Genomic DNA, 24,204 nt, shown 5'->3' on the forward strand with positions numbered 1-24,204 from the left:
AGCTAAATGATAAGTCATTTAAATGCCTACTGAAATGATTTTTTTTTATTTAAACGGAGATAGCAGATCCATTCTATGTGTCATACTTGATCATTTCGCGATATTGCCATATTTTTGCTGAAAGGATTTAGTAGAGAACAACGACGTTAAAGTTCGCAACTTTTGATCGCTGATAAAAAAAAGTCTTGCCTGTACCGGAAGTAGCGTGACGTCACAGGCTGAAGGGCTGCTCACATTTCCCCATTGTTTACAATGCAGCGAGAGCGATTCGGACCGAGAAAGCGACGATTACCCCATTAATTTGAGCGAGGATGAAAGATTCGTGGATGAGGAACGGGAGAGTGAAGGACTAGAGTGCAGTGCAGGACGTATCTTTTTTCGCTCTGACCGTAACTTAGGTACAAGGGTTCATTGGATTCCACACTTTCTCCTTTTTCTATTGTGGATCACGGATTTGTATTTCAAACCACCTCGGATACTATATCCTCTTGAAAATGAGAGTCGAGCACGCGAAATGGACATTCACAGTGACTTTTATCTCCACGACAATACATCGGCGAAGCTCTTTAGCTACGGAGCTAACGTGATAGCATCGTGCTTAAATGCAGATAGAAACAAAAGAAATAAACCCCTGACTGGAAGGATAGACAGAAAATCAACAATACTATTAAACCATGGACATGTAACTACACGGTTAATGCTTTCCAGGCTGGCGAAGCTTAACAATGCTGTTGCTAACGACGCCATTGAAGCTAACTTAGCTACGGGACCTCGACAGAGCTATGCTAAAAACATTAGCTATCCACCTACGCCAGCCAGCCCTCATCTGCTAATCAACACCCGTGCTCACCTGCGTTCCAGCGATCGACGGAGCAACGAAAGGACTTCACCCGATCATAGATGCGGTCGGCGGCCCGGAGACGGAGGAAGTCAAGGTGAGGTTGGCGGCTAGCGCGTCTGCTATCCATCTCAAAGTCTTCCTGGTTGTGTTGCTGTAGACCGCCGCTAATACACCAATCCCACCTACAACTTTCTTCTTTGCAGTCTTCATTGTTCATTAAACAAATTGCAAAAGATTCACCAACACAGATGTCCAGAATACTGTGGAATTATGTGGTGAAAACAGAGCTTTTTGTATTGGATCCAATGGGGTCCGAATACTTCCGTTCACTCCGTGACGTCACGCGCATACGTCATCATACCGAGACGTTTTCAACCGGAAGTTCCGCAGGAAATTTAAAATTGCACTTTATAAGTTAACCCGGCCGTATTAGCATGTGTTGCAATGTTAAGATTTCATCATTGATATATTAACTATCAGACTGCGTGGTCGGTAGTAGTGTGTTTCAGTAGGCCTTTAATGAATCAATCAATAGTTATTTGTATAACCCTTTAATTACGAGTGCCTCAAAGGGATTCACAGACCACAACGACATCTTCAGATCTGAAAAGAATTGTTAAATACATTTTGTGGGTTTTAATATTTATTCTAGGAATTATTAAAAGGCCGGAACAGATCTGAGGAGCCGCTGTAGGCTCATATGGCAGGTCTGAGCTATAAAACAATTGGATAATCAATTATGCGCTGGAATCCATTTGGTAATCATGTGCAGCCTGTACCTTTTTTTGTCAGTCGGGGACCAAAGAAGTCCAATTGAGAGTCTCTCTTTAAACTGGAATTACTTGTGGGACTCTTGGGGTTTTTACATGAATCAAATGAAGAAAGCATTTGCTTCTACCATGCAGTTCCTCCAATACCAGCATATGATGCATCGTAATAGACACTGAATTCACACAGCTACGAAGACCTTCGGGACCACTTACTGGATGTGCAAATGACTTTTGTTGTCTGTGGTGGATTGATGCTTCTCTTTGTAATTCTGTTTAGTGCAGATACACTGGAAGGCTACCAAATCCCCCTGAGCCCAGAGGTGACGTACGGTCCTCCTGGTCTGGACCTAGCCTGCCCAGTGGCCATGACCATGGCTCACTGTGCCGAGGTGGACTCTGAGAACTGGAACATCCAGCTCAAGAGAAGGACCCAGGACAGTAAATGGGAGGTGAGATTGATTGATTGATTGATTATTTGATCGATTGAAACTTTTATTAGTAGATTGCACAGTACAGTACATATTCCGTACAATTGACCACTAAATGGTAACACCTGAATAAGTTTTTCAACTTGTTTAAGTCTGGGGTCCACGTTAGTCAATTCATGGTAAAGAGAGCTACGAGTAAAGTTTGTGAAGCTGAAATGACTCTTCTTGATTGCATTTTTCCACAATGTTTCTATTCTGAGTTTTGCAGCTAAATGTTTACATTAGAATACCAGCAGTAAGCATTACCTCAAAACTGTATTGTTATGAGTATTCATTGTGGTTGAGAAGTGCTGCACCACAAGATAAATAGAGATTTACAGTATGGTAAATTCCGGACTATAAGCCACTGCTTTGTTCCTAGGCTTTAAACCCTGCGGCTTATAAAACGGTGCGGCTAATTTATGGATTTTTCTTCGCTAATGACCATAGTGTTTTGTGTTCAACATATAGTCTTCATTAAACACAAGCAGAGACACTGGAAAGGTGTGGAATTGCTTGTGCTATGGCGCCATCTTTTGGCACCTTAACACAGAAAGTCAGAAAGGAAATGAGGAGTCAAGCTCAATAGAAATAATTCCTTCCTTCCAGTTGAAAATATTTACGTACTTAGAATGCTGTTGTCTCATAAATAAAACACTGTGTTGTTCATACTATGTTGTGTTCTCCTCTTGCTGTCTACCATCTTTTCACTCTTCCCCAGAGACTTTGTGGAATTTATTTTATGACTTACACATTTTATATATTGACACTCTTGTTCTACAGTGCTGCACAATCCATAATGTGTCCACTTCATCCATGCAGCATGAATATTTGGTGCTTCTTTGTATTCAACAAAACTTCACTCTAAAAGTGTTGAAGCAGAAGAACAAATCCATTCAGGTTCTATATGTGCTTGCTTTATTATGAATCATTAATCTACTTCTTTTTTTGTTTGTTTTTTCTAAATACAGGGTACCACAAACATATTGCATTATTGGCTTTATTTTAACACAAAATCTTAGGGTACATTAAACATATGTTTTCTTATTGCAGTTAAGTCCTTAAATAAAATAGTGAACATACAAGACAACTTGTCTTTTAGTAGTAAGTAAACAAACAAAGGCTCCTAATTAGTCTGCTGACATATGTAGTAACATATTGTGTCATTTATCATTCTATTATTTTGTCAACATTATTAAGGACAAGTGGTAGAAAATGTATTATTAATCTACTTGTTCATTTACTGTTGATATCTGCTTACTTTTTCTTTTAACATGTTCTTTCTACACTTCTGTTAAAATGTAATAATCACTTATTCTTCTGTTGTTTGATACTTTACATTAGTTTTGAATGATACCACACATTTGGGTATCAATCTGACACCAATTCGTTACAGCAGGGGTGTCCAAAGTGCGGCCCGGGGGCCATTTGCGGCCCGCAGCTAATTGTTTACCGGCCCGCCACACATTCTGGAAATGCTATTGCAAAAATTTAAAAAACATTTAAAAAAGTGGAATGAGGTGAAATCTAACTAGAAAAAGTTGCAATGTTGACACAAAGCTGCCATGCAGGCTTTTTTTCTTCTTTTGTCTATCTTTCTTTTTTCTTTTTTTGCCATTGCTCAAAAAAAAAAAAAAAAAATCAATGTTATAAAGAATTATTGACCTATTCAAGGCTCCAATTATTTCAAATATTTCACTTTAAAATGTTTTATGTGGAAAATATTGCATATATTGTGTGGTTGCCATACAAAAACATCAACATTTTATTTGACAAAAGAGCATAATACAAACAAAATAATAGTTCAAACGTAAAATCGACAGATTTATCTGAAGTTGAGCTCGTAACTTAAGTGTTGAAAGTAAAAAAAACAACTAATAAAAATGTATCACTTTCTGAGTGGGGCACCTTTTGGATCCCAAATATATTTAATGGGATTTTATGTATCTTTTCACTGTGATTACTCAAAAATAATAATGAATTAAAATCAATGGTGTCCTGCATTATTGATCTTTTTAAGGCTCTAATTACTTCACATCAAACATTGCTTTCTGAATGTTTTGGGCAGTGGGGGAAATACTGCATATTTCAGTTTTATTATAAAAAACTAAGTTGTCTTTGACAGAAAAGGCATAAAACCTTTTTGTTTTTTTAAACTTTACATCAACCTGAAGTTGATATACTGTACAGATTTACTGTAAGCGTTATATAAATAAATAAATAAATAATTTGACTTGTTTTTAACATTTTAATGACTTAGACCCTTTATGGTCCCCCGGGAGCCCTAAAGGTAAAAAACAAACAAAATCCATATATTTTGTTATGATTTGAAAATGAAAAATATCAAAATGGCCCCCGCATGCTTTAATTTTTCCGTGTGCGGCCCTCAGTGGAAAAAGTTTGGACACCTCTGCGTTACAGGATCATACATTGGTCATATTCAAGGTCCTCATGTGTCCAGGGACATATTTCCTGAGTTTATAAACATAATATATTTTTTTTTAAGAACGAAAGAAGATGTTTTTGTGCCCAAAAATATTGACGTAATCATAGTAGTATCGACTAGATACGTGCCTGTACTTGGTATCATTACAGTGGATGTTAGGTGTAGATCCACCCATAGTGTTTGTTTACATTTTGATGCCGGTGAGCTACGGTGTGTAGTGAAACATGTTTAGTTATTCCTCGTCCGGCAGGGATGATACTTGTAAGAAACGTACTTTATTTGTCGCCATGGAGACCAGGATTAGTGATTTAGAAGTAGCTAAAACACTGCCGATGGCGGATGGACGTTCGCCGCTAGCTAGCTAGCTGTGTCTTAAAGCACCTCTTCCTGAGGGCGTTTCAGTGTTATAACTGCACCTTTATCGTTAGTTTTTAAGGCAAAATGCGTCCGTTCTCCCTTTTCTGTCTACACACTGTGTCTGCTTGTAAGTACTCTGTGATTGTGTGCCGCCGAACATGCTCCTCTGCTCGTAAACCAGCAATGTCACGACGTGACTTCGACGCGGGCGCGGGGGGGTGCGGGACCGGTACGTTTCAGAGGCGATATAGTACCGAAAATGATTCATTAGTATCGCGGTACTATACTAATACCGGTATACTGTACAACCCTAGTGTGGTCACTATCGCTTAGAATTTTTGCATACTATTATTGAATGTTAAAATGTTGTGTGTTCCAGGAGGTGATGTTGGTGGAGGATGAGTCCACTTCCTGTTACTGTCTGATGGACTCAACCAGCTGCCACTTGCTGCTGGAGCAGCCTGGTTCATACGCCCTGGTGGGTGAGCCCCTGACACAGGCTGCCATCAAGAGGCTGAAGCTGGCCGTGTTTGGCAACGTGGAAACCACTTCCATGGACTACAGCCTGCGGGTGTACTGTGTGGATGACACGCCACTTGCTTTTCAGGTGGGGAGCAACAAGATACTTTGTTTCATAAAAGTCTTTATTTCACACAGAGGTTTTGAAATTTCTCTTATAATCTTTTTTATCGTTAACATATCAATTCCATGACAGTCGGTTGAGGTCTTGGATTTACAATTTTTTACCATTTTGATTATTTCTAAGTAAGTAGTATTTCATATAGTGAGATGAATAAGATTATTAATAAGTTCAGAATGTTTATCATGGTTCTTCTTCTTTGTACTTTGCAAAGACTTTGAGTTTGAACAGTTTCTTAAAGGGCTACTGAAATGATTTTTTTTTATTTAAACGGGGATAGCAGATCCATTCTATGTGTCATACTTGATCATTTTGTGATATTGCCATATTTTTGCTGGAAGGATTTAGTAGAGAACATCGACGATAAAGTTCGCAACTTTTGGTCGCTGATAAAAAAAAAAGCCTTGCCTGTACCGGAAGTAGCGTGACGTCGCAGGTTGAAAGGCTCCTCACATTTCCCCATTGTTTACACCAGCAGCGAGAGCGATTCGGACCGAGAAAGCGACGATTACCCCATTAATTTGAGCCAGGATGAAAGATTCGTGGATGAGGAACGTGAGAGTGAAGGACTAGAGTGCAGTGCAGGACGTATCTTTTTTCGCTCTGACCGTAACTTAGGTACAAGCTGGCTCATTGGATTCCACACTTTCTCCTTTTTCTATTGTGGATCACGGATTTGTATTTTAAACCACCTCGGATACTATATCCTCTTGAAAATGAGAGTCGAGAACGCGAAATGGACATTCACAGTGACTTTTATCTCCACGACAATACATCGGCGAAGCACTTTAGCTACAGAGCTAACGTGATAGCACCGTGCTTAAATGCAGATAGAAACAAAAGAAATAAGCCCCTGACTGGAAGGATAGACAGCAGATCAACAATACTACTATCAGGAGACACCGAACCAAACACTGGACCTGTAACCACACGGTTAATGCTGTGCCGCCTGTCGAAGCCTAGCAATGTTGTTGCTAACGACGCCATTGAAGCTAACTTAGCTACGGGACCTCGTCAGAGCTATGATAAAAACATTAGCTATCCACCTACGCCAGCCCTCATCTGCTCATCAACACCCGTGCTCACCTGCGTTCCAGTAATCGACTGCGCGACGAAGGACTTCACCCGATCATCGATGCGGTCGGCGGCTAGCATCGGATAGCGCGTCTGCTATCCATCTCAAAGTCCTCCTGGTTGTGTTGTTGCAGCCAGCCGCTAATACACCGATCCCACCTACAGCTTTCTTCTTTGCAGTCTCCATTGTTCATTAAACAATTGCAAAAGATTCACCAACACAGATGTCCAGAATACTGTGGAATTTTGAGATGAAAACAGAGCTGTTTGTATTGGGATACAATGTGTCCGAATACTTCCGTTTCAACCATTGACGTCACACGCATACGTCATCATACATAGACGTTTTCAACCGGAAGTTCCCCGGGAAATTTAAAATGTCACTTTATAAGTTAACCCGGCCGTATTGGCATGTGTTGCAATGTTAAGATTTCATCATTGATATATAAACTATCAGACTGCGTGGTCGGTAGTAGTGGCTTTCAGTAGGCCTTTAAATTGGATCATATTAGTACACGGTTTGATTTCTTTACTCAATCCATTCCACAATCTAATTCCACATACTGATATCCAAATGCATTCAAATATTGAAGATTGGAAATAAACCCTCGAGTGTGATTAGAGTCACATGTTTAATTTTCTTGAAATGGCGGTAAAATTGAGATAAATCATCATGCGTTTGCCACATCCCTTTTTGCATTAATGACAAAAGTTTGACAACATGTACAACAAGAATGAAGTGACCAAATGTGGTTCTATTTTTAATGTATTTTATTTAAATGTCCACTTGCTTTCCTCTTCTATTTTTCCCGATTCCTTTGACCCCATATCTATGATGACTTCTTCCTCCAGGGAGTAGTGAGAGCAGAGAAGAGCAGAGGGGGTCAGCTCCTCCAAGAGCCAAAGATCTTGCCTTTCCTAGCAAACACCTTCAGTCTCCAGGTATCCATCCAGGATGTTCCTCAGTTCCTGTGGAGCATTAAACCCTTTACCACGTTTCAGGTAATGATGGATGGAACTAAAACATATGTGCTGCCAATTCATTGCTAATTAGTGTACAAAAGAAGTGGTCACGGTGTGTCAATGGTAAATAAAAACAGAATACAATGATTTGCAAATCCTTTTCAACTTATATTCAATTGAATAGACTGCAAAGACAAGATATTTAATGTTCACACTGAGAAACTTTGTTTTTTTTTGCAAATAATCATGAACTTAGAATTTAATGGCAGCAAAATAGTTGTCACAGGGGCATTTTTACCACTGTGTCACATGGCCTTTCCTTTTAACAACACTCAGTAAACGTTTGGGAACTGAGGAGACACATTTTTGAAGTGGAATTATTTCCCATTCTTGCTTGATGTACAGCTTAAGTTGTTCAACAGTCCGGGGGTCTCCTTTGTGCTATTTTAGGCTTCATAATGCGCCACACATTTTCAATGGGAGACAGGTCTGGACTACAGGCAGGCCAGTCTAGTACCCGCACTCTTTTACTATGAAGCCACGCTGTTGTAACACACATTGTCTTGCTGAAATAAGCAGGGGCGTCCATGGTAACGTTGCTTGGATGGCAACATATGTTGCTCCAAAACCTGTATGTACCTTTCAGCATTAATGGCGCCTTCACAGATGTGTAAGTTACCCATGCCTTGGGCACTAATACACCCCCATACCATCACAGATGCTGGCTTTTCAACTTTGCACCTATAAAAATCTAGATGGTTCTTGTCCTCTTTGGTCCGGAGGACACGACGTCCACAGTTTCCAAAAAAAATTTGAAATGTGGACTAGTCAGACCACAGAACACTTTTCCACTTTGTATCAATCCATCTTAGATGAGCTCAGGCCCAGCAAAGCCGACGGCGTTTCTGGGTGTTGTTGATAAACGGTTTTCGCTTTGCATAGGAGATTTTTAACTTGCACTTACAGATGTAGCGACCAACTGTAGTTACTGACAGTGGGTTTCTGAAGTGTTCCTGAGCCCATGTGGTGATATCCTTTACACACTGATGTCGCTTGTTGATGCAGTACAGCCTGAGGGATCGAAGGTCACAGGCTTAGCTGCTTACGTGCAGTGATTTCTCCAGATTCTCTGAACCTTTTGATGATATTACCACAGAACACTTTTCCACTTTGCATCAGTCCATCTTAGATGAGCTCGGGCCCAGCGAAGCCAGCGTGTTCTGCGGTCTGACGAGTCCACATTTCAAATTGTTTTTGGAAACTGTGGACGTCGTGTCTTCCAGACCAAAGAGGAAAAGAACCATCCGGATTGTTCTAGGCTCAAAGTGTGAAAAGCCAGCATCTGTGATGGTATGGGGGTGTATTAGTGCCCAAGACATGGGTAACTTACACATCTGTGAAGGCTCCATTAATGCTGAAAGGTACATACAGGTTTTGGAGCAACATATGTTGCCATCCAAGCAACGTTACCATGGACGCCCCTGCTTATTTCAGCAAGACAATGCCAAGTCACGTGTTACAACAGCGTGGCTTCGTAGTAAAAGAGTGCGGGTACTAGACTGGCCTGCCTGTAGTCCAGACCTGTCTCCCATTGAAAATGTGTGGCGCATTATGAAGCCTAAAATAGCAGAAGGGAGACTGTTGAACAACTTAAGCTGTACATCAAGCAAGAATGGGAAATAATTCCACTTCAAAAATGTGTCTCCTCAGTTCCCAAACGTTTACTGAGTGTTGTTAAAAGGAAAGGCCATGTAACACAGTGGTAAAAATGCTCCCGTGACAACATTTTTGCAATGTGTTGCTGCCATTAAATTCTAAGTTCATGATTTTTTGCCCCCCAAAAAAAGAAGTTTCTCAGTGTGAACATTAAATATCTTGTCTTTGCAGTCTATTCAATTGAATATAAGTTGAAAAGGATTTGCAAATCAGGGGTTAGTGCATGTGCCTCACAATACGAAGGTCCTGAGTAGTCCTGAGTTCAATCCCGGGCTCATCTTTCTGTGTGGAGTTTGCATGTTCTCCCCGTGACTGCGTGGGTTCCCTCCGGGTACTCCGGCTTCCTCCCACCTCCAAAGACATGCACCTGGGGATAGGTTGATTGGCAACACTAAATGGGCCCTAGTGTGTGAATGTGAGTGTGAATGTTGTCTGTCCCTGCGATGAGGTGGCGACTTGTCCAGGGTGTACCCCGCCTTTCGCCCGAATGCGGCTGCGATAGGCTCTAGCACCTCCAGCGACCGCAAAAAGGGGACAAGCGGAAGAAAATGGATAAATGGATGGATGTTACTAATGTGCATGTTAATAAGCAACTAATTAATGGTGAATATGTTCCCCATACTAACGTGTTACCGATTTTTTTAATCACTTTCCAATGGTGTTACAAATTTCTTCTCCAGTATAATTCACCCGCATTTGTTTATTCAGGATCAGAAAGACAAAATGATCTAATAAATTAGACACACTGCAACTGTCATCCATTATTTCTTTCATACGGTACATGTTTTTTTTTTTTACCGGAAATCTTGTGCAGAACTTCTGAGCTGTACCCAGGCTTAAAGGCCTACTGAAATGATTTTTTTTTATTTAAACGGGGATAGCAGATCCATTCTATGTGTCATACTTGATCATTTCGCGATATTGCCATATTTTTGCTGAAAGGATTTAGTAGAGAACAACGACGATAAAGTTCGCAACTTTTGGTCTCTGATAAAAAAAAGCCTTGCCTGTACCGGAAGTAGCGTGACGACACCGGAGGAAGGACTGCTCACATTTTGCTATTGTTTACACCAGCAGCGAGAGCGATTCGGACCGAGAAAGCGACGATTACCCCATTAATTTGAGCGAGGATGAAAGATTTGTGGATGAGGAACGTGAAAGTGAAGGACTAGCGTGCAGTGCAGCAGAATGTATCTTTTTTCGCTCTGACCGTAACTTAGGTACAAGCTGGCTCATTGGATTCCACACTCTCTCCTTTTTCTATTGTGGATCACGGATTTGTATTTTAAACCACCTCGGATACTATATCCTCTTGAAAATGAGAGTCGAGAACGCGAAATGGACATTCACAGTGACTTTTATCTCCACGACAATACATCGGTGAAGCACTTTAGCTACTGAGCTAACGTGATAGCATCGGGCTTAACTGCATACAGAAACAAAACAAATACGCCCCTGACTGGAAGGATAGACAGAAGATCAACAATACTACCAAACTCTGGACATGTAACTACACGGTTAATGCTTTCCAGCTTGGCGAAGCTTAGCAATGCTGTTGCTAACAACACCATTGAAGCTAACTTAGCTACGGAACATCTACAGAGCAATGCTAAAAACATTAGCTCTGCACCTACGCCAGCTCTCATCTGCTCATCACGACCCGTGCTCACCTGCGTTCCAGCGATCGACGGTACGACGAAGGACTTCACCCGATCACCGATGCGGTTGGCGGCCCGGAGACGGAGGAAGTCAAGGTGAGGTCGTTCGGCTAGCGCGTCAGCTATCCTCAAAGTCCTCCTGGTTGTGTTGCTTTTGTCCGCCGCTAATACACCGATCCCACCTACAACTTTCTTCTTTGCAGTCTCCATTGTTCATTAAACAAATTGCAAAAGATTCACCAACACAGATGTCCAGAATACTGTGGAATTTTGAGATGAAAACAGAACTGTATTATGTATAACAGTGTTTTTCAACCACTGTCTGGATACAGTCTGGTGTGCCGTGGGAGATTATCTAATTTCGCCTATTTGGGTTACAAATATTTTTTGCAAACCAGTAATTATAGTCTGCAAATGATGTGTTGTTGTTGAGTGTCGGTGCTGTCTAGAGCTCGGCAGAGTAACCGTGTAATACTCTTCCATATCAGTAGGTGGCAGCCGGTAGCTAATTGCTTTGTAGATGTCGGAAACAGCGGGAGGCAGTGTGCAGGTAAAAAGGTGTCTAATGCTTAAACCAAAAATAAACAAAAGGTGGGTGCCCCTAAAAAAGGGCATTGAAGCTTAGGGAAGGCTATTGTTAGATTCCGGTAATTGACGCACAAGTTCTTTTGCGAGTCAAAATCCAGCCCTCCGTCAAAGGGGTCCTGTCCTCTCGGCAAAGGCGGTCTTACCGGCTGCTCCACCGACGTAGGCTCTACTCAGCTGGATGGCGAGGCAATTCGCCTAGTTCTAACTACCCTGTGTTGGTTCAGCGTCTGTCCCGCTTCCCTTTGTGGTCGACTCGGCAGAGAAGCCTATCTCTTAAGACCGAGTCAAAACCCCCCAAATCCCGCTGTTTAATGGTACCTTGCCTCTAATGAATATTGGCTTTTGTTACTGACTAGGTTCGATTAGAGGGCTGGGAAAAGAAAAGCCCTTCAGGACATATTTGTAAGTGGACTGCATTAGAGTGACCTTCCAGAGCTAGGTGTTGGACACACAGGAGTCCTAACTTTTTACTTCAATGACGTAATGGTACGATAAGGGATAAAATCGTGATACTTTTTTTAATGCTTTTTATTGCAGGCTCAATAGCGTAAGCATTGCACAGGGTCAATAAATCATTCACGATAATAATGAAAACTGAAAGAATGAAAAATTGTAAAAATTTAATAAATGGCTAATCAATGTGTATCTAATTCAGTCCAAATGGAAATTTGGTTGGATCTTACTGTGCAAGGTTCTTCGGGGAAGGTCCGAAAATGTCCAAAAAAGTGTCTATAATTTAGAAGAAGCTGGATAGGTCACACGGGCCCGGTGAACACATCCAGGCTTCGGCTGCGTCAGCAGAAGAGGGGAGCCAGCAGGAGAAGTGGTGTCGGCCAAGAGCCGTGGCCCGGGCGGCCAACGCCCTTGTTCTTCTGGTAGATTCAGGAGTCAGTCCTCTGGTGCCAGAATGCAGAAGTCGAATCCTGTTCCTCTTCTGCTTTTGTTGCAGGGGGAGATCATTTGGTGAAAAGTCTCTCGGTGTCGAATTAAGTCCTTCTTGGAGAGTTGGAAAAGTTATTTTAGTCCAAGCAGGTCAAGAGTCCTCTCTGTAGTCCATCCGATGCCATGTCGAAATACAAAATCCCGTATAATAGCGAATTCTGCATCCGTATTTACCCTTCGATTTGGGTTGATACATTTCTAAGCCAACCACATCTCTCCACGCTCTTGGGTTACAATACATCACATAGTTCTCAACTTTTCATTGGATATGGTTTCAGTTTGTCCCGCATACTATCTTTTCATTGGACACAGTATACTTGTTACTACCCGTTGACTGGAAGACTCTGGTACTTTCCAGAATCTTACCCAACTTCCCAGAATCTTACCCAACTTTCCGTTTCTAACTGGCCATCCGTCTCTAACTTCCCGTTTCTTACTGACCATCTGTCTCTGAGCACAGTTTCCCCTGACTCAACTCTTCCTCCACCTCAATGGTCATATATCGGCTATGCCCTCTCATTCCCTCCTTTCAGCTCTAAGCCTTCTTCTTTTATCATACTAGGATAATACACATATTCCCCACTTGATTAACTTGTTTTACCACACTTGATTCATCATCATCGGCAGTCACTCGTAGTCGAGTATGACTGTCCTCAGAATGGATGGATTCCCATTCGGGAGGACGCCTGCGCGTGACGTCTTTTAGCGTGGGGAGACTGATGCGCCTGCAGCCACCACACGGTCCTTGGCAGAGAGGGGCCTTGATCCAGTGGCATGGATCCATGACGACTGGAGACCACCCTCTGTTGCAGCCTTCATCCACCTTCAGTGCTGTTGTGACATGCAGTGTCATCCTCCGCCACTTCCACCGTTGAGGTCTTTGAAATGCTATTCAACCCATAGCTGGGACCCTGACAGGTACTACCACCCCGGGTCAGAGTGGACCTGGGAGCAATGATGACTGAGGGGTAACTCCACCTTCCCCAAAACTCCAGAACTCCCGAACTGAAGCCTCATCACCGGATGCAGTTTTGAGTCATACCCAGGACAAACACTTGATTAATATGATTACCATAAACGATTAACTATGTTGTGATTACAATCATTGATTACACTCTGGAATATATAACTGATTATATATCTGGGCCCTTCGGTTGTGCCGTGCATAGGTGGTTATAGGTGTTAGGACCCGAGGGTTTCTACTAAACTCAACACCCCCTTCTAGAAACCCACACTTGATTAATATGATTACCATAAACGATTAACTATGTTGTGATTACAATCATTGATTACACTCTGGAATATATAACTGATTATATATCTGGGCCCTTCGGTTGTGCCGTGCATAGGTGGTTATAGGTGTTAGGACCCGAGGGTTTCTACTAAACTCCACACCCCCTTCTAGAAACCCACGGTAGGGAGGTCACAAGATAGTATCATCTCTGTCCCCAGGGAGAGTAGTATCTAAGAGCACCGCACGTACTCCACGGGGTTAGGAAGGAAAGCCATGGCAACGTGTCCCAGCGGCACCTGCCGCACACAAAGGCGTCCAGCACTTTCACAGGTTTGTAAAGCATGCGGCTGAAAACCTTCATCTTCATGGAAAAACCGAGAGGTTTCTCTCAACCAGGTCTTTCCCACAGTACTTGAAGTGTAGAAGGATTCTGACACACGACACAAGTATTCTTTACTTGTGTCCACTTGAGCATCTCTTTTTCTTCGCAGGAGAAGCCCTTCTTAGCATGGCACGGATCTCTTGATGGTGGGGCCTCCGGTCCGCCATCCTCTCCGTCCTGCGTTGTACTGACCACACAGCTCACAGTCCCTCAGGACACAGCGGACATCTTTTTCTGGAATCCAAAGTTGCTGCTTTTCCAGTTTCTTGCGTGTCGGGACCGATCCCCCTTGGCCTAGCGCCTCATGCACCGCCAGCGTCACCCCCTTTACGCTCTGTTGGGGGACTATTTTGCCCTTAGGCGATTCGTCCCAATTCTCGATCCCGACAAAAATAACTTTTCTCAGCTGGACGAAACGATCCACTTCTTCGTTTCCTCTCCAGTGAGCGCCTTCTCGTGAATGCGCTTTCTGGTGCACCCCGTCCAAGTCCATGTGGACTTGTAATTCAGCGATTTTCTTCCATAGCCCTTCATGGGTTACAGTCTTTCCTTTAACGGTATCAAAACCATTTTCTTTACATAAGTGTCCTTTCTGCCGCCGTTGTCATCTCTCTCAGCGGTTCCGTCTGCCGCCTTGCCGCTGTCTGGTTCAGCACTCCAGTCCTTGGCTGCACCCATGGCGGCTGCTACCCCTAGAGCCATGGCTGATCCCCGGGCGGCTTGCGCTGCTCGGGCATCACCTGCACCTTGGGCAGCTGCTTCCCCCAGAGCGTAGGCTGCTCCTCGGGCGGCGTTTTCCCCTCGGATGGCACCTTCCCATCGGCCGGCTGCTCCTCGGGCGGCGGGATCCTCCCAGGCGTCCCAGGCGACAGCTCCTCCACGGACGGCAGCATCTCCTCAGGCGTCAGCTACCCCTCGGACCTCTGCTCCTCCTCGGATGGCAGCGTCCCCTCGGGCGTCAGCTCCTCCTCAGACGTCCGCTCCGCCAGCCCCCGACTGGGGCTCCGCATTCTCAGCTTCTGACGACCTCTTGTCGCCAGATGGCTGCACTCCAGCAGAACGAAACTAAAACTATTTGAACTAAGCAAAATGATCTGCCAATAGAACAAGAAAATTCGGCTTGTCAAGACTTTCCAAAACAAGTAAAATTAAAGCTGCAAGCAGCGATGGACGGGACCGACTTTGAGGGCTCATAAAATCCAAACCGGAGCAGTAATTAAAACTCTGTCATCAACTTTTAATCAGAAGGGTTCAATCTCTCTCCTGTGCTAATTTGAAGCCGACACGACAAACGCGCTCAGAGGAGATAATGTTTGAAAAAGGTGACTGTTTTTACACAACTTTTGTTTTGAAGGGGGAGTTGCAAACTTCCTGTTGATTTTTGCTGGGGGTTGTCAGTGTATGAAATATAGGTCTAAGTGAGACTTACATAGAGGTTTTTGTTTCATGTCTCTACGACATTCCTACTGGCTACAAAGTCAACAAAAACAGAATGCTGGACGACAGCAAAGACTTACTGCGGAGCAAAGACGGCGTCCACAATGTACATCCGTACATGACATGACAATCAACAATGTCCCCACAAAGAAGGATAAAAACAACTGAAATATTCTTGATTGCTAAAACAAAGTAGATGTGGGAAATAGCGCTCAAAGGAAGACATGAAACTGCTACAGGAAAATACCCCAAAAAAGAGAAAAAGCCACCAAAATAGGAGCGCAAGACAAGAACTAAAACACTACGCACAGGAAAACAGCAAAAAACTCCACATAAGTCAGGGCGTGATGTGACAGGTGGTGACAGCACACCTACTTTGAGACAAGAGTTATATTGATGCATGCTTGGTTATGGTTTAAAGTCATATCCAACAATTGCGACAACGACTTTTTACTGTCAACTGAGTTTCGTTTTTTTAATGATTTCTGCTGGTGGTGTGCCTCCGGATTTTTTCAACGCAATAAATCTGCCTTGGCTCGAAAAAGGTTAAAAAACACTGATGTATTAGATATATAAAAAGGAGATAAATATTCAAAATGCATGTCAGTATAAAGCCTGTCAAACAATAATATATGAATTGATTTCATTTAAACAGGAACTTAGGTTTTGATTAACAGATGAAAACTGTGTAGTGCGTTGCTGACAACAATAGTCGAATAAAATATTATGCTTGATTTTTCATGGTATGTAATAATTCATTGTTATAACTCCCAGTATAATCCTGAAGCATTATAATATGTTCATATAACAATAAGGTAAATTGTGTGGCCCAAGATTAAAAGAGTCTATCATTTTAGTGTACTTAATGTTGTGGCTGATGTGCATGCTGTTGAGCTTTGGAATTGAGTCATTTTTTTTAGACTGACTGTCGCTATAATTTGCTGGTGTCCTTCCGCAGGAATTCTCCTTCTCCCAAGTGTGGTGCAGCAAGCAGCAGCCCCTGCATTGTGCCTTCTTTCTGGAGAGATTCAGCCCAGCCAGCACCCAACTCTCCTGCAAAATCAGCGTGAGCCAGGTCAAAGGGCATGATCAAATTCTGCAGGTTTACACAGTCGTCGGTGAGGTGTGTGGAGCTCGCTGTGTGTTTACTAACCCTGTGTTTACTAACTCTGTGTTTACTCGCCGCTGGCTCACATCTGCTGCACTGCAAAAAGTCAGTGTTCAAAAACAAGAAAATAAATACAAAAATTAGGGGTATTTCATTTGAACTAAGCAAAATGATCTGCCAATAGAACAAGAAAATTCGGCTTGTCAAGACTTTCCAAAACAAGTAGAATTAAAGCTGCAAGCAGCGATGGACGGGACCGACTTTGAGGGCTCATAAAATCCAAACCGGAGCAGTAATTAAAACTCTTTCATCAACTTTTAATCAGAAGGGTTCAATCTCTCTCCTGTGCTAATTTGAAGCCGACACGACAAACGCGCTCAGAGGAGATAATGTTTGAAAAAAGGTGACTGTTTCTACACAACTTTTGTTTTGAAGGGGGAATTGCAAACTTCCTGTTGATTTTTTCTGGGGGTTGTCAGTGTATGAAATATAGGTCTAAGTGAGACTTACATAGAGGTTTTTGTTTCATGTCTCTACGACATTCCTACTGGGAGTTACAGGCAGTTTTGTCTGTGTTTTCTTCCTAGGGGGCGCTAGAGCGCAATTTTGAGTTTTGGGGTTTGGTTTTTGATTAGATCGCAATTTTCGCCAGTCCTGATGTGTGTGTCCAATTTGGTGAGTTTTGAAGCATGTTAAGGGGGTCAAATTACAGCTCAAAGAGGCGGCGGTATAATAATAAAACGCTAGAAATACAATAGGGTCCTCTGTCCCAAAGGGACTCGGTCCCTAATTAGCTAACCTCAAGGAACCCAAAAATACCTTAAAATAAGTATATTCTCACTAATAACAAGTGCACTTTTCTTGGTAGAAAAAAAAAGAGATCTTTTTGCTCAATATGTTGAAAAATATTCTTAAATTAAGTAAATGCTAGTGCCATTATCTTGACATAATGATATGCGCTCGGCATCATGATTTTTTTTTTCATGCTTGAAGTAAGAAAATATTAAAAAAGTAGTTTTATACGTGTGAGTGTTGATGACACAGCTTTGCATCAGTTGATATTCTAGTTTCAAGCATGTTTTACTCAATATAGGTCATAAAAACTCAGCAACAAGCTGTAATATCTTACTGAGATCAATTAGGACCAAAACCCTTAAAAAAAGTAAAACACTCTAACATAAAATCTGCTTAGTGAGAAGAATTTTCTTATCAGACCGAAAATAAGCAAATATCACCCTTAATTGAGATTAGATTTAGATTTCAGTTTTTGCAGTGTGTGCATGCCTGAAAAGAGTAATGACAATGGCTTATTGTTATTTTCCAAAGTTTACCGCAGTCTGGAAGTAGAATGTGTCTGGAATAGAATATAATGGACTTTATTGTCATTATATAACGAGATTAAGGACTCCAATTTAAGGTGCGGTAGTGGAAACAAATATGGAATAAAAATAAATCACACAAGTAGTAATAAAGATTTAAAAAAATAAGAATTGAAATAAACAGACTATTATCAAATAAAAACAATAAGCAATCCTGTACAATATACAAAACAATATACAAAATACTGTACAATATACAGAACAAAACAAGAGCAACAAGAGTATCTACTACTATTTGCAGAGACAAGTTGGCAGTTTCACATTTACATGCACCCAGGGAGCTGCCTGGAATAAGAACCGTTTTCTGTCAGCAGATAAGCAGCTCCACTGGAGCAGCTCGGAGTTTGAACATCCTTATTCAAGAGCATCTTGGGAGAGTGACGCTCACCAGTCTCTTTCACTTGCATTCTTCTCCTTGGACAACTACAAGCTTTTATCATCCCCATGTGGACGATTACTTCCTCAGACGTGAAGGCAAACGTCAACACGGCAGGTTTTGGAGCTTGATGGAATAGTCCAGCTTTTCTCCAAAATAATATCATAGTTTAAATAATTAGAACCCGTAATTAGAATTTGCCCGCAGTGACTGATCAATGTAGAAGTGACTGTGGTGTGGCATCATATGGTTTGGCAGTGTTGGGTTAGTTACTGAAAACCAGTAACTAGTTACAGTTACTTGTTACTTTATTTCAAAAGTAACTCGGTTACTTACACACAAAAAGTAATGCGTTCCTGTGAAAAGTAACTATTTAGTTGCTTATATATATTTTATTTTATTTTATAAAATTTTTAAGGCCCCCTTTAATGCCCTTTAAGCCTTCATTTCAGTACTGTTATTGCACTGGAGAATAATACAATCTGTTGATCAACTTGACATGCATTTGCATCACTGAACTCTGCTAAGCAATGTGCTCTACATACAACACACAAAGACAAAGATACACTACCGTTCAAAAGTTTGGGGTCACCCAAACAATTTTGTGGAATAGCCTTCATTTCTAAGAACAAGAATAGACTGTCGAGTTTCAGATGAAAGTTCTCTTTTTCTGGCCATTTTGAGCGTTTAATTGACCCCACAAATGTGATGCTCCAGAAACTCAATCTGCTCAAAGGAAGGTCAGTTTTGTAGCTTCTGTAACGAGCTAAACTGTTTTCAGATGTGTGAACATGATTGCACAAGGGTTTTCTAATCATCAATTAGCCTTCTGAGCCAACGAGCAAACACATTGTACCATTAGAACACTGGAGTGATAGTTGCTGGAAATGGGCCTCTATACACCTATGTAGATATTGCACCAAAAACCAGACATTTGCAGCTAGAATAGTCATTTACCACATTAGCAATGTATAGAGTGTATTTCTTTAAAGTTAAGACTAGTTTAAAGTTATCTTCATTGAAAAGTACAGTGCTTTTCCTTCAAAAATAAGGACATTTCCATGTGACCCCAAACTTTTGAACGGTAGTGTATGTTTCAAAGGGCCAATTTTTTTCAGGCCAGAACAAATTGACAAAACTATTTTGAATAGCTGCAACATAATATACAAAAGTAACAAACAGCATGATAACAACATAGCTGTAAACCAAGGAAGGCACACACTACATACACAAATAGATAGATAGTACTTTATTGATTCCTTCAGGAGAGTTCCCTCAGGAAAAAGCCTAACCAGGCATTTTTTTTCTCTCAAGGAATTATGAAATAAAATCAGCGCCTCTTCTGCGGCGCTCCAATAAAACACACTCAGATCTTCTCAGTTTCTAGCCGATACTACATAAAAAATCACGTAAAATAGCGCAGTAACGCATCATGTAGTAACGGTAACTGAGTTACAAACATCAAGCACTCACCACTAGCTTGCAGCACATTTGTGTTACTCATACAAATACGCTAGATTGAGCCCTGTTTATAATTTCCTATTATACAGTATGCCAGGCAGTCTCGCACTAAAGGAGGACTATGTTATTGTTTACTTTATGACTCTAGTATACTCTGGACTGAAGCTGTGTGCCTTCATTGTTTTAGTAGCTGTTGTTTTCAGGCATGTTTAAAAAAAATAAAAAAATAATGCACTTTGTGAAAGTGAAAGTATAGTACTTCCCATAGTTCAGGGGTCGGCAACCCGCGGCTCTACGGCTCTTTAGCGCCGCCCTAGTGGCTCTCTGGAGCTTTTTCCTAAATGTATGAAAAATTGAAAAAGATGAGGGTAAAAAAATATATTTTTTGTTTTAATGTGGTTTCTGTAGGAGGACAAACATGACACAAACCCCCCTAATTGTTATAAATCAGACTGTTTATATTAAGCATGCTTCACTGATTCGAGTATTTGGCGAGCAACGTTTTGTCCTACTAATTTTGGCGGTCCTTGAACTCACCGTAGTTTGTTTACATGTACAACTTTCTCCGACTTTCTAGGACGTGTTTTATGCCACTTCTTTTTCTGTCTCTTTTTGTCCACCAAACTTTTAACGTTGTGCGTGAAGGCACAAAGGTGAGTTTTGTTGATGTTATTGACGTGTGTGGAGTGCTAATCAGACATATTTGGTCACTGCATGACTGCAAGCTAATCGATGCTAGCATGCTATTTAGGCTATCTATATGTACATATTGCTACATTATGCCTCATTTGTGGGTATATTTGAGGTCATTTAGTTTCCTTTAAGTTATCTTAATTCAATTTATATCTCATGACATACTATCTGTATGTAATATGGCTTTTAACTTTTTGCGGCTCCGGACAGATTTGTTTTTGTATTTTTGGTCCAATATGGCTCTTTCAACATTTTGGGTTGCCGACCCCTGCCATAGTTGTAGTGGGTCTCAGGGAGAGCATGTCCCAAATGCCAAGCTGTTAATAAAAAAATAATTGCACTGTGTGACTTCAATAATAAATATGGCAGTGCCATGTTGGCATTTTTTTCCATAACTTGAGTTGATTTATTTTTGGAAAACCTTGTTACATTGTTTAATGCATCCAGCGGGGCATCACAACAAAATTAGGCATAATAATGTGTTAATTCCACGACTGTATACATCGGTATCGGTTGATATCGGAATCGGTAATTAAGAGTTGGACAATATCGGATTTCGGCAAAAAAGCCATTATCGGACATCTCTAGTAATTATTGAGAATACCCGTTAAGTGAGTAACTCTTCTGTTTTAACGCTGCTAACAAATGTGTTCCCCCAGACTCCTAAGGAGCTGGTTCCAATGTGGATGGAGACAGACTGCACCATCACATCCCAGACAGGGCCCAAGGCCTTCAGAGTCCCATCATCCATCCGCCAGAGGATCTGCGCCACGTTTGACACTGCCAACGCAGAGGGAAAGGACTGGCAACTGTTGGCCCACAAACTCTACTTAGATGGGTGAGCCCACCCGTCACTTTTCCCCCTTTTTGAGAATGCGTGGCGTCTGGTCTGCTGATCAATGTTGTGGAGCAAACCCAAACGTAGACCAAATATATGTATGTACTTGTTTTCCTGTAACATGTGAGGTGAGCCTGTTTCAGTAAGGTTCAAATAATGGATTTTTCTTTGGCAAAATCTTGACTTTTGGAGCCTATAATCTCCTGTTAACTGGATGCTTCAAGGCAGTCTGTTATCTTGCATTCCTTTGGTATTTCAAGTTATCTGATTTTCTCTCCACACTGGGTCTGATGTGACTAACGGCTGCAGCCTTTGAAGGTGGCTGTAAGAGAACTGTAGCTAAACACTGACCCCTACTGGACTGTCGCTACATGACAAGTCAATACAGTGGCTTGGCAACAAATACATTTACTGTCAACTTGAAGCCATCACATTAGTTGCTAATGTCATTTTGAATAGTATTGGACTGGTTTGTTGTCTTAAATGGGGCAGCACGGTGGCACGTGTGCCTCACAATACGAAGGTCCTGGGTTCGGGGTCTTTCTGTGTGGAGTTTGCATGTTCTCCCCGTGACTGAGTGGGTTCCCTCCGGGTACTCCGGCTTCCTCCCACCTCCAAAGACATGCACCTGGGGATAGGTTGATTGGCAACACCAAATGGTCCCTAGTGTGTGAATGTTGTCTATCTGTGTTGGCCCTGTGATGAGGTGGTGACTTGTCCAGGGTGTACCCCGCCTTCCGCCCGAGTGCAGCTGGGATAGGCTCCAGCACCCCCCCGCGACCCCGAAAGGGACAAGCGGTAGAAAATGGATGGATGGATGTTGTCTTAAATCAGGGGTGTCCAAACTTTTTCCACTGAGGGCCGCACACGGAAAAATTAAAGCATGTGGGGGCCATTTTGATATTTTTCATTTTCAAACCATAACAAAATATATGGATTTTTTATTTATTTTACCTTTACGGGTCTCGGGGACCATAAAGGGTCATTAAAATGTTAAAAATGAGTCAGATTATTATTTTTTTTTAATTATTTAACGCTTACAGGAAATCTCTATATCAACTTCAAGTTGATATAAAGTAATACAAATTAAAAAAAATGTTTTTAAGCTGTGCTCTAAAAGAGTCCAGAGTGGTGGCGGACTTGATATTCAGAGGGAGCTTATTCCATAGCCGAAGTGCCATCACTGAGAAAGCACGGTCTCCCTTTGTCACTAGGTTTGACAGTGGGACCTTCAGGGTCATCTGGTTGTCAGATCTAAGGCAACGACCAAGCCTGGAGCTTGTAGGTTGGTCCAGGAGATCTTTGATGTAAGCTGGGGCGAGACCATTGAGATAGTACTTTATTGATTCCTTCAGGAGAGTTCCCTCAGGAAAATTAAAAAAATCTATATCTATAAGAGGATTGGACCAAAATCCCTACTGAGATGTGTGCTACCCTGTTGACCAACTACACAAACATCTGACCTCTGTGCTTGCCAACAAGAATGTCTCCATTAAATGGTCCCTAGTGTGTGAATGTGAGTGATGTCTATCTGTGTTGGCCCCTGTGATGAGCTGGTGACTTGTCCAGGGTATACCCGAATGCAGCTGGGATAGGCGCCCCCGAGAGGGACAAGCTGTAGAAAATGGATGGAAGTTCAAAGTCCCATTTCATGCACAAGTCAAAGGATCAAATGCTATATATTATACTATATTCCAGGGTTATTCAATGGAATTGTTTTATGGGCCAAAGTTTCAGAAAGTAAAGACCGGACTTCTCTTTTCACTATTATGAGAACCGGCACCGTCTGTAGTGATCAATTGCTTTTGGGCTTTTTCTTTTATCTGAGTTACACATTTCAGGACAAAATAGCTCTGCTATGTAAAATGTACGGGACGCTGACCTTTAGATGGTTACAATGTCCAAGCAAGGATCTGCTTCCACTCGTCTAAGTTCTTCTATACAACAGAAGCACTCGAGTCTTTCTAGGAATCTACTGGGGGAAAAAAATCTCTCCCAAGTTTTGAACTGAACTTGGGGGGCACTCTGGCTGTCAATTGAAGAAGCAGACCCACCAGAACAAACTCTGGGACTACACTGGCACTGCACGTCAGATATCATTACTTACCATACTTGCCAACCCTCCCGGATTTTCCGGGAGACTCCCGGAATTCAGCACCTCTCCCGAAAACCTCCCGGAAGAAATTTTCTCCCGAAAAACTCCCGGAATTCAGCCAGAGCTGGAGGCCACGCCCCCTCCAGCTCCATGCGGACCTGAGTGGGGACAGCGGCGACAGTCTGTTTTCACGTCCGCTTTCCCACGATATAAACAGCGTGCCTGCCCAATCACGTTATAACTGTAGAATGATCGAGGGCGAGTTCTTGGTTTCTTATGTGGGTTTATTGTTAGGCAGTTTCGTTAACGTCCTCCCAGCGCGGTAACAACACACAACAACAGCAGTCACGTTTCCGTCTACCGTAAAGCAGTTTGTCTGCCGTAAACAGCAATGTTGTGACACTCTTAAACAGGACAATACTGCCATCTACTGGATAGCCTCCGGAACACTGAAATTCATGTATTTATTTTATTTATATGTATAATCAAATAAATATATATATGTGTATATATATATATATATATATATATATATATATATATATATATATATATATATATATATATATATATATATATACACTACCGTTCAAAAGTTTGGGGTCACCCAAACAATTTTGTGGAATAGCCTTCATTTCTAAGAACAAGAATAGACTGTCGCGTTTCAGATGAAAGTTCTCTTTTTCTGGCCATTTTGAGCGTTTAATTGACCCCACAAATGTGATGCTCCAGAAACTCA

General features: G+C 41.8%; 1 protein-coding gene across 3 annotated transcripts in view; it reads left to right on the forward strand.

The window, feature by feature from the left end:
- Positions 1 to 24,204, forward strand: part of unc5db (unc-5 netrin receptor Db) — a 165,127-nt gene that overhangs the window by 131,344 nt on the left and 9,579 nt on the right. For all 3 annotated transcript variants that reach the window (XM_062051502.1, XM_062051503.1, XM_062051501.1), the window contains exons 12-16: positions 1,889 to 2,060; positions 5,261 to 5,488; positions 7,448 to 7,597; positions 16,474 to 16,638; positions 21,192 to 21,370. In XM_062051502.1, coding sequence (XP_061907486.1) covers positions 1,889 to 2,060; positions 5,261 to 5,488; positions 7,448 to 7,597; positions 16,474 to 16,638; positions 21,192 to 21,370 — 894 coding nt within the window. The remainder of the gene's footprint in view (positions 1 to 1,888; positions 2,061 to 5,260; positions 5,489 to 7,447; positions 7,598 to 16,473; positions 16,639 to 21,191; positions 21,371 to 24,204) is intronic.

This window comes from Entelurus aequoreus, linkage group LG06 (genome assembly GCF_033978785.1).
Source record: "Entelurus aequoreus isolate RoL-2023_Sb linkage group LG06, RoL_Eaeq_v1.1, whole genome shotgun sequence".
Taxonomy (NCBI): Eukaryota; Metazoa; Chordata; class Actinopteri; order Syngnathiformes; family Syngnathidae; genus Entelurus; species Entelurus aequoreus.